At 42.2% G+C, this 12,118-nt stretch overlaps 1 protein-coding gene across 3 annotated transcripts in view; it reads left to right on the top strand.

The window, feature by feature from the left end:
- The window catches only part of GNPTAB (N-acetylglucosamine-1-phosphate transferase subunits alpha and beta), a 94,240-nt gene that overhangs the window by 52,117 nt on the left and 30,005 nt on the right, over positions 1-12,118 (top strand). For all 3 annotated transcript variants that reach the window (XM_039252490.1, XM_039252492.1, XM_039252491.1), the window contains 5 exons: positions 7,542-7,703; positions 8,461-8,640; positions 8,857-9,027; positions 10,517-10,640; positions 11,817-12,020. In XM_039252490.1, coding sequence (XP_039108421.1) covers positions 7,542-7,703; positions 8,461-8,640; positions 8,857-9,027; positions 10,517-10,640; positions 11,817-12,020 — 841 coding nt within the window. The remainder of the gene's footprint in view (positions 1-7,541; positions 7,704-8,460; positions 8,641-8,856; positions 9,028-10,516; positions 10,641-11,816; positions 12,021-12,118) is intronic.

Genomic DNA, 12,118 nt, shown 5'->3' with positions numbered 1-12,118 from the left:
TGGTACCTGGAAATATGGTAGTGTGCAGCCAAATTGGGGTTGAATTATTATATTCAGTTATTTAAAAATAGATATTCCTCCTTCCTCTAACGTTTTTTTTAATTGAAAAAGTTTGACATAACATTGTATAAATTTAAGGTATATATAACACGTTACTTTTTTTTTTTAATGTTTATTTTGAGAGAGGGTGAGTGAGCAGAGGAGAGGCAGAGAGAATCCAGAGCAGGCTCCACGCTGTCAGCAAAGAGTCTCATGCGGGGCCTGATCTCACAAACTGAGATCATGATCTGAACTGAAACCAAGAGTTGTCCACTTAACTGACTGAGCCACCCAGGTGCCCCTATACATGTTACTTTAAATACATTTATGTATTGTAATATGATTGCCATTGTAGCAGTATTTATCACATTACATAATTATAGCACAGTATTGTCTATATTGATTATACTGCGCATTAGCTGTCTCTGGTTTATTTATTACTCATTGCCAAGTTCAGGTTTTAAAACATAAGTCTTATTCGCCAGCCCCCCAGCCCCTGGTAAATATCATTTTACTCTGCTTTTTATGAGTTTGACTTTTTTGGACTCTACATATATGTAATTTGTCTTTCTCTGACTTATCTCACTTATTAGTGTAATGTGCTAAGCATAAGGTCTATCTGTGTTGTAGCAAATAGGATATCCTCTTTCCTCATGGCTGAATAATATTCCATTGTGTATATATATTACATCTTTTTTTTGTATTTTTAAAAAATCTGTTCACCTGTTGATGGCATTTAGGTTGTTTCCATATCTTGGCTATTGTGAATAATGCTGTAATAAGCATGGGAGTTCAGATATCTTTTCAAAATCCTATTTTTATTTCCTTTGGGTATATACCCAGAAGTGGAATTGATGCATCATATAGTAGGTTTATTTTAATTTTTTTAAAATGTTTTATTTATTTCTGAGAGAGACAGCGTGAGCAGGGGAGGGTCAGAGAGAGAGGGATACACAGAATCCGAAACAGGCTCTAGGCTCTGAGCTGTCAGCACAGAGCCCGTCGTGGGGCTCGAACCCACAAACCATGAGATCATGACCTGAGCTGAAATCAGATGCTTTTCCGACTGAAGCATCTGTCCACCCAGGCGCCCCAGTTTATTTTAATTTTTTGAGGAGCTCCATATTGTTTTCCATAGTGGTTGGACCAATTTACATTCTCACCCACAGTGGACGAAGGTTCCATTTTTTCCATGTCCTCGCCAGCACTTGTTGTCTCTTCACTTTTTGATAGTAGCCATTCTGACAGGTATGAGGTGGTATCTCATTGTGGTTTTGATTTGCATCTCCCTGATGGTGATTGATGTGGAGCATCTTTTCATGTCTGCTGGCTATTTTATGTCGTCTTTCAAAAAATATCTACTTAGTTCTGCTCATTTTAATTTATTACTTATTTTAGTTAGTTCTGCTCATTTTTAAATTGGATTGTTGTTGTTGTTGTCATCCTTGTTGTTAAGTTGTATGAGGTCTTTATATTTTGGATATTAACCCCATTGTCCAATATGTGGTTTGCAAAATTTCCTCCCATTCTGTAGGTTTTCTTTTCATTGTTAATTGTTTCTCATGCTGTGCAGAAGCTGTTGAATTTGATGAAGTATCATTTGTTGGTTTTTGATTTTGTTGTTTGTGGGGCACCTGGGTAGCTCAGTCGGCTGAGCATCCGACTTCAGCTCAGGTCGTGATCTCACGGTTCGTGGGTTCGAACCCCGCATCGGGCTGACCGCTAGCTCAGAGCCTGGAGCCTGTCTTTGGATTCTGTGTCTCCCTCTCTCTCTGACCCTCCCCTGCTCATGCTGTATCTCTCTCTCTCTCAAAAATAAATAAAACATTAAAAAAATTTAAAAAAATGATTTTGTTGCTTGTGCTTTTGGCATCATGTGTAGAAACTCATTACCAAGACTACTATGGAGACGATTCTTTCCTTTGTTTTCTTCTAGATGTTTTATGGTATCAAGTCTTATGTTTAAGTCTCTGATCATTTGTAGTTAATTTTTGTGAGTGGTGGGAGGGAGGGGTTCTTCTTTTCACTGTTCGGCATGTGTTTCTCTTCCCTCATTTATTTTTCGTACTGATTTGGACAGATAAAAGCGTAGATTAGCATTCATTGCAGCCAGTGTTTATTCTTCTTGGCATCTAAGTTATTGGTTTGAGAATTAAAGACCCATGTAGCTATGCTTTTGACTGTTAGCTCAAATCCGTTGTGCAGAAAGAATGACATTCTTTTTTTTTTTTTTTAAATGTTTTATTTATTTCTAGGAGAGGAGAGAGACAGCTTGAGCAGGGGAGGGTCAGAGAGAGAGGGAGTCACAGACTGAAACAGGCTCCAGGCCCTGAGCTGGCAGTCAGCACAGAGCCCGACGCGGGGCTCGAACCCACGAACCGTGAGATCATGACCTAAGCGAAAGTCGGAAGCTTAACCGACTAAGCCACCCAGGCGCCCCAAGAATGACATTCTTGAATCTATTCATATGATTCCAACTAGCATACATTTTTAAAGGAAAGAAGGTTCATGATACATCTCCATTCTCCACTCAGGTTTGACCACCCCACTGCTCTTTGGTTGCTGTAGCTGCTCACCCATGCTGACTGCTTTCAGTGCGTCTGTTGGTGCATGGGTGTGTGATGCCAAAGAGTGCCAATCCAAGTAGCAGTTGACCCTTCAGCAAACTATTTTGGGTGTTATGGAGTGGTGTGTGCAGGAAGAGGCAGGGCAGGGGAGTAACTTGAATGGGACAGGTAGTACCAGCAGGCTCTGTGCATGATGATACCCCCTTCTCCTGTTCATTCACCCACTTGGAGCTTTATTTGGACTCCCAGACTTATCTTTGTGGAGGCTAGCACCCCTTCCAAGGGTCAAGCTGAGTACCCATTATGCAGGTCATTTTCCTGATGCCTAAACCTGCAATCACCTTCAGGGATTAGAACTTCTGGTTTTGGGAGGCTAAAGAGAAAATGAGAAAGGGGAAGAGGAGTGTGTTAGCAGTTGACCCCAATTCTTCAAGTGCCTGTTTTTCTGTAGGTTCCACTTCCTGGTTTTACTGTGAATACCTTGAGAATGAAGTTTCCTGTCACGGGATTCCAAGTCCATTTAGAGTGTGAGCTTTCAATAAATGTCTGCTGTGTGCCTGGGAGTGTGCTAAGGATCAATGAGTGAATAAAAGCATTTAAATAATTTTGGGGTGTGATCACTTCCAAGTAAGTGTTTATATAGTGTTGTAGGAACACCGGGGCTTTAGGTATACTGGGGCGAGGCAGGCTTTGCAGAATAGAAGGAATCTTAGCTGGGCCCTGAACACAGCAGCCGTTCTCCCAGCAGAGAAGGGAGGGGGAAAGCCCATTCCAACAGGAGGGAACAGCCTGAGCAAAGTACTGGAGGCCTATAAGTCACTGGTTTCCATAAAACCAAGGCAGCTGGTGCCTAGAGGCTAGAAACCAGGCAAAGATTTTGCTGGTGCTGAGAAAGGGGAAAAGAGATTGAGGCCAGATTGAGAAAGATCCCTGGTAAGTAGCCTGAACTTTATCCTGGAGGCAGGGGGCAACCAGGAGCACTGAATCTGTTTCTAAGGAACGTAATAGGTGAAGGTATGGTAGGTAGAGGTTAAACAACATGAGGCTGGGCAAAAAACCAGTTCAGCCACTGCAGCTGTAGCCCAGCAAGATGTTCAGGTTCAACAAGTGCCTTGGCAGTGGTGCCAGTGATGAGAATGGTTCCAAAAACATCTGCAAGAAATCCTCAGCATGACCCAATGGTAAGAGGGAAGGAAAAATGAAAGGGGAAGTGGATGTTACTAGTGTAGATGGAAATGATGGCTCTATAACCACATTTGGAGCCTCCATGGGAGAAGCAAGATTTTTGGGAGGGAAACCCAGAGCTTAGTTTAGGGGGTGTTATGTTAGAGGTGTTTTGTGGCATGTGGGAGAAAAGGGCCGTTAGACACTGGACTTCAGAACCTAAACGGGCTGGACTGTTTTGCCCTCCCAGGGTCCTCTAGGAGGCCTTGGGCTAGGCCTGTGGCCTCTGAACCACCCAGGGCTCAGTTCTGTCCTGGAGACCCTGCCTGCTGTGAGCGCCCAGGACAGGCACTGCCTGTTCACTACCTAGGGCCTGGCACTTAGGGGGCCACTCAAGAAATGCTTGCAGAAGGCATGAGCAAGAAGAAATGCTGTGATGAGAACACACCTGCCATGTACTATGGCCTGGAATATAAAGGGAAATGTTTGAGCAGTGTGATTATTCCAAGTAGTCACTTTGGTTTTTGGTACCATGGTCATATACATACAACTCCACATTTATTGTTCTGTTTAGAGCAAAACCAGAATTCCCTCACCCCCAGGAGGGGAAGTAGGGTTGAAAGTAGTTGTATTTGTAGAATAGTAGATTTGAATTCATGAAAACTTTTATGTAGACTATAGTTTTAGAATCAAACAGTTTTTTCTATTAAAAGTTTTCTAGTTTCATCTGATTAATAACCCTTTATCTGTAGAAGTTTTGTACATGATGGACACAGAATTTACCTTTTGGGAAATCAGATTATCTATTGGTCTTTATTTTTGGCTCACTCCAAATCATTCTGTATTTTCAGGGGTGCCTGGGTGGCTCAGTCAGTTAAGCGTCTGACTTCAGCTCAGGTCATGATCTCCCGGTTCGTGGGTTCGAGCCCCGCGTTGGGTTCTGCGCTGACAGCTCAGAGCCTGGAGCCTGTTTCAGATTCTGTGTCTCCCTCTCTCTCTCTCTGCCCCTCCCCCACTCATGGTCTGTCTCTCTCTGTCTCAAAAATAAATAAAACAAAAAAAATTTAAATCATTCTGTATTTTCAGACATTTTTATTCATAGTAGGGTTTTCACATGATTTTTTGATGTTTTGTTCACTTCTTTAACATATGTTAGAGTCAGGTGGAAAAATCTTCCGAAAGCTCTCAAGTACATTCTCCCATTTGGTTTATAATTCAGTACTGCTGGTTGCTGAGTGAGTGTGCAAAAGAAGTAGAGGTCATAGACTTGTCTTCAGGCTACTTAGAATCATGTTTTGGAGGCAGTATGTGTGCCTGTGACGTATTCAAGCAGCAAAACGAGACAGTGTAAGATTAGGTATTGAGCAGAGTAGTAAGTAGTACAGACTTCAGGTTGGCATTTAGAGTCAGGAAAGGTCTGTGTGGATCAGAGACATGAGGAAGGTTTTCAAAGACAAAGAGCCTGTGCAGATCCTTGAAGGCTAACCAGGGTTTTGTTCTGGCAGGAAGGACAGTGCAGGTGGGATGAGAACAGCCTATTGTCCTACCTGGACTCTGCCCCCTCAAACCTCTGTTCAAGGCACATTCAAGGTAACAGTAAATTATCGTAATACTGTATTAATGCCCGTTTCAATGACTTCCCTGAAATTTCATTATGCACCTGCCCTTTTAAAGCATAGTAGCCTTTGGCTTGTTTTATTCCTAAAACAGGCACTTCAGTAGATTAAACCAGCAACTCGGGAACTGATTTTAGTTTTAGAAAACTCTTGAGTTGTCAAATGCCTGGAATGAGTTTTTTTTTAATTTGTATTAATTGGCATGTTTTTTCCCTAGTGTATAGATGTATCGATCCATTATTCTAGATAATGATATAGTAACAAACATCCCAAAATCTCTGGCTTAAAAATAACAAACTTTTATTTCTCCATCATGTTACATGTCTGTTGTGGATCCGCAGTGGGTGGCTGTAGAAGTTGTTCTCTCTTTGAGAAATTTATAATTTAAAGAATTTAGATGAATTGATAATTTCACAGAAGAAGCTATATACAGAAGCAGTTGCCCATGTTAGGAACTCCAGCCTTGGGTACTTAACTGCACCCACTTTTCCTTACCACCTCCTGTGTGTCTTCCTGCAGAAGTAATCAAGTGTTCAGGATTAGGGGGCCATCTAGTGGCTAGCAAAGGATACTTCCTCCCCAACTTTTTTACCACTCACAACTTGATGGCGGCAGAAAAGCTTGTTTTCAACATGCACATAGTCCCTGAAGCTCTTTTCATCTTTCTAATTAGGAGAATGTCTGTGAAATTTCAAAATGGTTTTCTAGACTACATGCATTTCAGATAGAAGAGATTAAGATAAGGATATCTATCCAATAAAATTTAGAGTATTAAAGCGCTACATTTATAAAAATGTGGTGATTTTTATATTCCAGGGAGCCCTCAGAGGTGCTGTGGGAGCCACTGTGGGAGGGAGGGGTGGCGCAAGGGAGGCTGTGGCGGGCCGGGCCGTAAGACTCGGTAGATGTCTGGATAGAAGAATAGCTACCCTGCCTCCCACCTGTCTCCCCACATAACAAGGTAGGATGGTGACAGCAGTGAGAGCTGACCTTCAGTGAGTGCTTAGTATATGCCAGGTGCCGTCAGTGTAGAAGAAAGTAATCGGTTAGAAGACAGTATCCACTTGTGCATGGACGTGCCCACACACTCACACACAATTTGTGGTAAGAAGGGGGAAATATAATGAAATTCTAACTTTAACCTCTAGTTTCTGGCATAAATAAATTGAGGGGACATTGAAAGATGAGGTATATATAGTCATGTAGCAAAAACAAGAGGTCAAAATGAGGCCATAATTTTTGTTTGCTGTTTTATAAAGAAAGGGTGCCATAAATTAAGGAACTGGCCCTGTTAGAAGAGGCAGTTCAGCAGAAGTGTTTTGCTGTCCTAGATTAGTAGTTTTCAATTGTTCCTACCCTTTAAGCTCTGAATGCCTTTCATAAGAAATTAAATGGTACAGAGTTAGAACATGAAACATCTCAAGGGTGGTGTGGACTCTGGTAGTGGTGGGAAAGCCTGTTTGTAAAACATGTTGATATTTGTAATGTTCCCTCTTAGACATGATTTCTTTGAAAGTTTTGCCCCCAAAAGCACTTTTCATATGGAAGCCCTGCTGTCAGTCCTGTTGAAGACTCTCCTCTTAGATGTGAGGCACAGAAGCTGACCGGAGGCCCTGCTAGCAGGCGTGCTCTCTGCCAGTCCCGGCAAAGTTACTTTGCAGGGTTTCCCCCAGTAGTAGCAGATTGGTAATATTCTAGAACAGAGGTCACAATTGGTGGCCAGTTGTGTTTTGTTTGAGTGACAGTCAAAAACATTTGAGCCAACATTGAAAAATGGGGAGATTTCTTACAACACTGGGGATCCTGGCCTCTCACGTTCTGGCCGCACTTGCTGATATGGAGTAGTGGCTGCAGCTTGTGGCTGGGCCTGAAATGTCCCATTTGCCACAACACCACTTACTCCACTTTACATGCCTGGTCTCTTCTTTGGGAAGTATGTCTGGCCTGTTCAGGTCTTCTTTTGGTGATAATAGCCTTACTAGTTCATAATCTATATAAAGAGATACATTTAATCTTTAAATATATATAAAATATATTTAAGTATGCATTATGCACTATGTATATATTTAAAGGTTAAAGATTAAACTGAGAATTTAAAGGTGTCTTTTGTTTGATGCTCAGTTTTTCTACTTGTAACCATTCTGTTATTTTACAGCTGCAGTTGTATTCAGAGGCCAGTGTAGCGCTTCTGAAACTGAATAACCCCAAAGATTTCCAAGAACTAAATAAGCAGACCAAGAAGAACATGACCATTGAGGGAAAAGAACTGACTATAAGTCCTGCATATTTATTATGGGACCTGAGTGCCATCAGTCAGGTAAGGCATGAACCTGGATCAAGGGTTTTAGATTGTTAAGGATTTATAAGTCATTGTATTAGAGGAAGGAAGAGGACTTACAGAGAGAGGAGTTGATTGGAACTTTTCTAATTTTCCAGTCACCGCCATTGGTTAACATTAACTGAAGTGACCTAGAATCACATCCAAAAACTTCTCTCTTCAGAAAGTGCAAAAGGGGGCATCTGGGTAGCTCAGTTGGTTAAGTGTCCGACTCTTGATTTCAGCTTAGGTCATGATTTCATGGGTTTGTGAGATTGGGATTCTCTCTCTCTCTCTCTTTCTCCCTTCCTCCTTCCCTCCTCCCCCCACTCATGCACACACTTGCTAGCTCTCTTAAATAAACTTGAAAAAAAATTTAAAAAGTGCCCCCCTCCCAAATTGGGTATTTATTTAGAGAGCGTGTGAGGAAAGGGCGAGGAGAGAGAGGGAGAGAGAGAATCCCAGGCAGGTTCCACACTCCTCGTGAAGCTTGACACTTAGCTCTATTCTTTGACCATGAGATCATGACCTTAGCTGAAATCAAGAGTTTGACACTTAACCAAATGAGCCACCCAGGCGCCTCTATGTTGTTTTAAATATGCCAAGTGTTTTGAAATTTTTGCAACGTTCAAATGTAGGGCTCGGTCTTTAAAAGTCTGCCAGAGGCTGAGAGCAGATCGGGCAGAGGGACAGCCAGGAGGAGAAGGTATGACTTAAGTGGTATTTTACATCTTCACATGTGAAATGTTTTTCTCAGTCTAAGCAGGATGAGGATGTCTCTGCCAGCCGTTTTGAAGATAACGAAGAGCTGAGATACTCCCTACGATCCATTGAGAGGCATGCTCCGTGGGTTCGGAATATTTTCATTGTCACCAATGGGCAGATTCCCTCTTGGCTGAACCTTGATAATCCTCGAGTGACGATAGTCACACACCAGGTCCATGACTTTCCATGTATCACAAAGCTGTGGTTTCTTTCCGGTCACTCACTGCTCCTTTACCTATCCCTCATTTCATTCCCCTTACCCTCACCCTCCCCACCTCCATCCCCTTCATTCTTCTTCTCATCTCCCTTCTTTCCAAAAACAAACCCAAAACAATTCTTATTTGCCCTCTTTTTCTCTTGCCTTTTTGTGTTGTCGTTTGCTTCAAAGGATGTTTTTCGAAATTTGAGCCACTTGCCCACCTTTAGTTCACCTGCTATTGAAAGCCACATTCATCGCATCCAAGGGCTGTCCCAGAAGTTTATTTATCTGAACGACGATGTCATGTTTGGGAAGGATGTGTGGCCAGATGATTTCTATAGTCACTCCAAAGGTCAGAAGGTGAGTGCCTAAGACGAAGGGATGCCTAGCTTAGAAGTCACTTAGAAGTTATAAACAGTAGGTCATGAAATCAAGTATATGTACTAATCAGTTTTAAGTGCTAAACTCAGGAAGTTAATAATTTGGGAGTACAGAAACTGCTCCCTAGTAGTTTTTTACTTTCCTGCACTGTCAGACACCCTTCAGAACCCACCTTCCAAATTTTCTATGACAATAAAAGCAGAAAAAAGTAAAATCACTATGAAATACGAAGTCGTGGTTAGAACATCAGCAAAATGGCCAGGATAGTGAGCTCAGTTTTCTGTTTACAGCTCTGGATGAAATTTTACTTAAGGCAGCGGTCTCACTCTGGCTTTGCGAGGCATGATGAGCAAGTGGCTGTGAGCACAGAGCCTGGAGCAAAGGTTGAGAATGGTCCTGGGCAGTGACTAGATGTGGGTTTCCTGTCTGCAAAGTGTGGAAGCTAGGAGTATCCCTGGGCACTGTTGGAGGGAGTCAGTGATGAGTTGGAGACTTAGTCATAAGCTTTTAAGTGCCAGAATCCTGCAGGTGGAAGTGCTAATTGCACAAAGCTACTTTTACTATTGCTGTTTATGCTGCCCCAGTGTGCTCATCCCCTGTTCACTTGCCTCCTCGTGTGTGTGTGGGGCAGCCACGCCGAGCTGCGGCTTGGCAGGGGAGATGCACGGAATCAGGGACTGTGGACGGTGATTTCTGTGCAGGTAGGTGTGCCCTGGGTTCAGAGGAGTGGGAGCTCAGCTGAAATCGGCCAGAGATGAATTCCCATCTAAACTGAAGTGAACTTTGAAGAACAAGAGGGCTTAACTACAAGAGGAAAGACGTTCCAAGTAGACAGGGCATGCAGAGGCATTGAGTGCATTTTTAAAAAAGTAATTTAATTTAAAAAATCACCATGTACCATGCACTCATTTTGAAAGCAGGTGAGTTCACAACTCAGAACACTGCTAATTATCACAGGACCGTATGCACAGAGATAAGGATATTGAGAGTTCATCTGCTGCTTATCTCAGCCTTGGGACAAGATTATATGTAAATACATTCAGGAGTTAATGAGAGTTGTTAACAGAGAAGTAGTGACTTGTGTGATATACTTTCCACCTGCTTTGGCACATTTTTTATTCACATTCAAGTCTGATGTGTTGCTATTTTATTTCAGAATATGTTATAAGACCATGTGAAAAACTAATCCATGAGTTGTCCTTGTCTCCTTTCCTTGAGTAATGGAAAAGAGTAAATGTGCTCAGTAAGAATCATCAACAGAGCAGGACTTTGCAAACTACTGCAGGTACTGCAGACTTAAGACAGTAGTATATGCCTCATGGATGCAGACAGCCCAGTGAAAATTGTAACCTCTTCTAGAGGCTCAGTTTCTTTTCTTTCTTCTTCCTTTTTTAAAGGGAATCCTAGTTTGATTCCACTTGATTGGAAAGTGTCAGAAACAATTTTATTTTCTTTCTGACTTTCATAGGTGTATTTGACATGGCCTGTGCCAAACTGTGCTGAGGGTTGCCCAGGTTCCTGGATCAAAGATGGCTATTGTGACAAGGCTTGTAATAATTCAGCCTGTGATTGGGATGGTGGTGACTGCTCTGGTAAGGGTGTGCTCACATGTACTTTGTTCATGTTTATGGACACTTTTTCATTTTTTTTAGCGTTTATTTTTGAGAGAGCACATGAAAGTTGGCGGTGGGCAGAGAGAGAGGGGATAGAGATCCTAAGCAGGCTCCATGCTGACAGCAGCGAGCCCAGCGCAGAGCTTGAACCCACAAACTGCAAGATCATGACCTGAGCCCAAGTCAGACACTTAACTGACTAAGCCACCCAGGCGCCCCTAGATGTTTTTTCATTCTTAGTCATTATTGACTATGTAGTGACTTAAACATTCTGCTTGTATGAAAACAATCAGTAATCCATAGATTCTGGAGATCGTGGGGCTAGTGGCCCCATGTAGATCAGTTTTTTCATATTCTCCATTGTTGGGGGCATATTGCCATGCTGGCCCTGCACTTGAAAATGCCTTTTATTATTTAAAATATGAGAATCAGGAATAGCCTTAATTATGTAAACTCAAGAACAAGAATCACTCTGGTCCTTGTAGGAGCTCACAGCTGGTGGCTTTCAGTGGCAGCTTGCTGTTAGTAACTAAAGAGAAAGATCTTCTCTCTTCAGCATCCCTCCTCTCTCTTACATGGTTATGTGTACACTTTTTGATAATAACGTTTACATTTGTTGACTGCCTTTCAGTTTATAAAACATTATTCAGATGTTTTATAAAACATTATTCAGATGAATTTCTTAAGTCATCTAAGGAAGAGAGAATATGTGCACAGGTATCATCCCCATATTCCATACGCGGAAACAGATTTGGACAAGTGTTGAGTATTAGAAAAAACAAAGCTTTAAGTTGTAGTCTGATCAGATCTGTCTGATACACTTTGAAAAATATAAGGAGCTGCAGTGAGAGAATGCAGAGGTGCCCAGTGGATCTGTGCAGTCCAGAGAACCCCCTGGGGCAAGTTTGTACTTCAGGGTTGCACAGCTAGTAAGTGCCAAGGCCTGGTCATCCCATGCCCATTCCCCTGTCAAGTGATGTCCCCCTTTCAGTTTGTTTTCTTCTTAAGGTACATGAAATCTTGTAAAGAATGGGGTGAACCTTTTCTGACTAAAATATAGGCATTAATCTCGATAGCACTATTGAGAAAGGAGGAACTGCCCTTTTTTCAAGATGATTAGCACAACAGGATTCTGTTTTCCTCCTCTCTCTACAGGTAACAGTGGTGGGAGTCGCTACGTCGCAGGAGGCGGGGGTACTGGGAGTATTGGAATTGGACAGCCCTGGCAGTTTGGCGGAGGACTAAACAGTGTCTCTTACTGTAATCAAGGATGTGCTAATTCCTGGCTTGCTGATAAGTTCTGTGACCAGGCTTGCAATGTCTTATCCTGTGGGTTTGATGCTGGCGACTGTGGGCAAGGTATACTGCCATAAAAACACACTTAAAATAAGGGGATCAAAATCCTTGATAAGTAGAGGGGAGTTTGTATTGTTGTTATTTAAACTAATTACTCTCTA

Source organism: Hyaena hyaena, unplaced genomic scaffold, assembly GCF_003009895.1.
Source record: "Hyaena hyaena isolate Hyena2069 unplaced genomic scaffold, ASM300989v1 scaffold_417, whole genome shotgun sequence".
Classification (NCBI taxonomy): Eukaryota; Metazoa; Chordata; class Mammalia; order Carnivora; family Hyaenidae; genus Hyaena; species Hyaena hyaena.
This window is presented reverse-complemented; position numbering and strand designations above follow the sequence as displayed.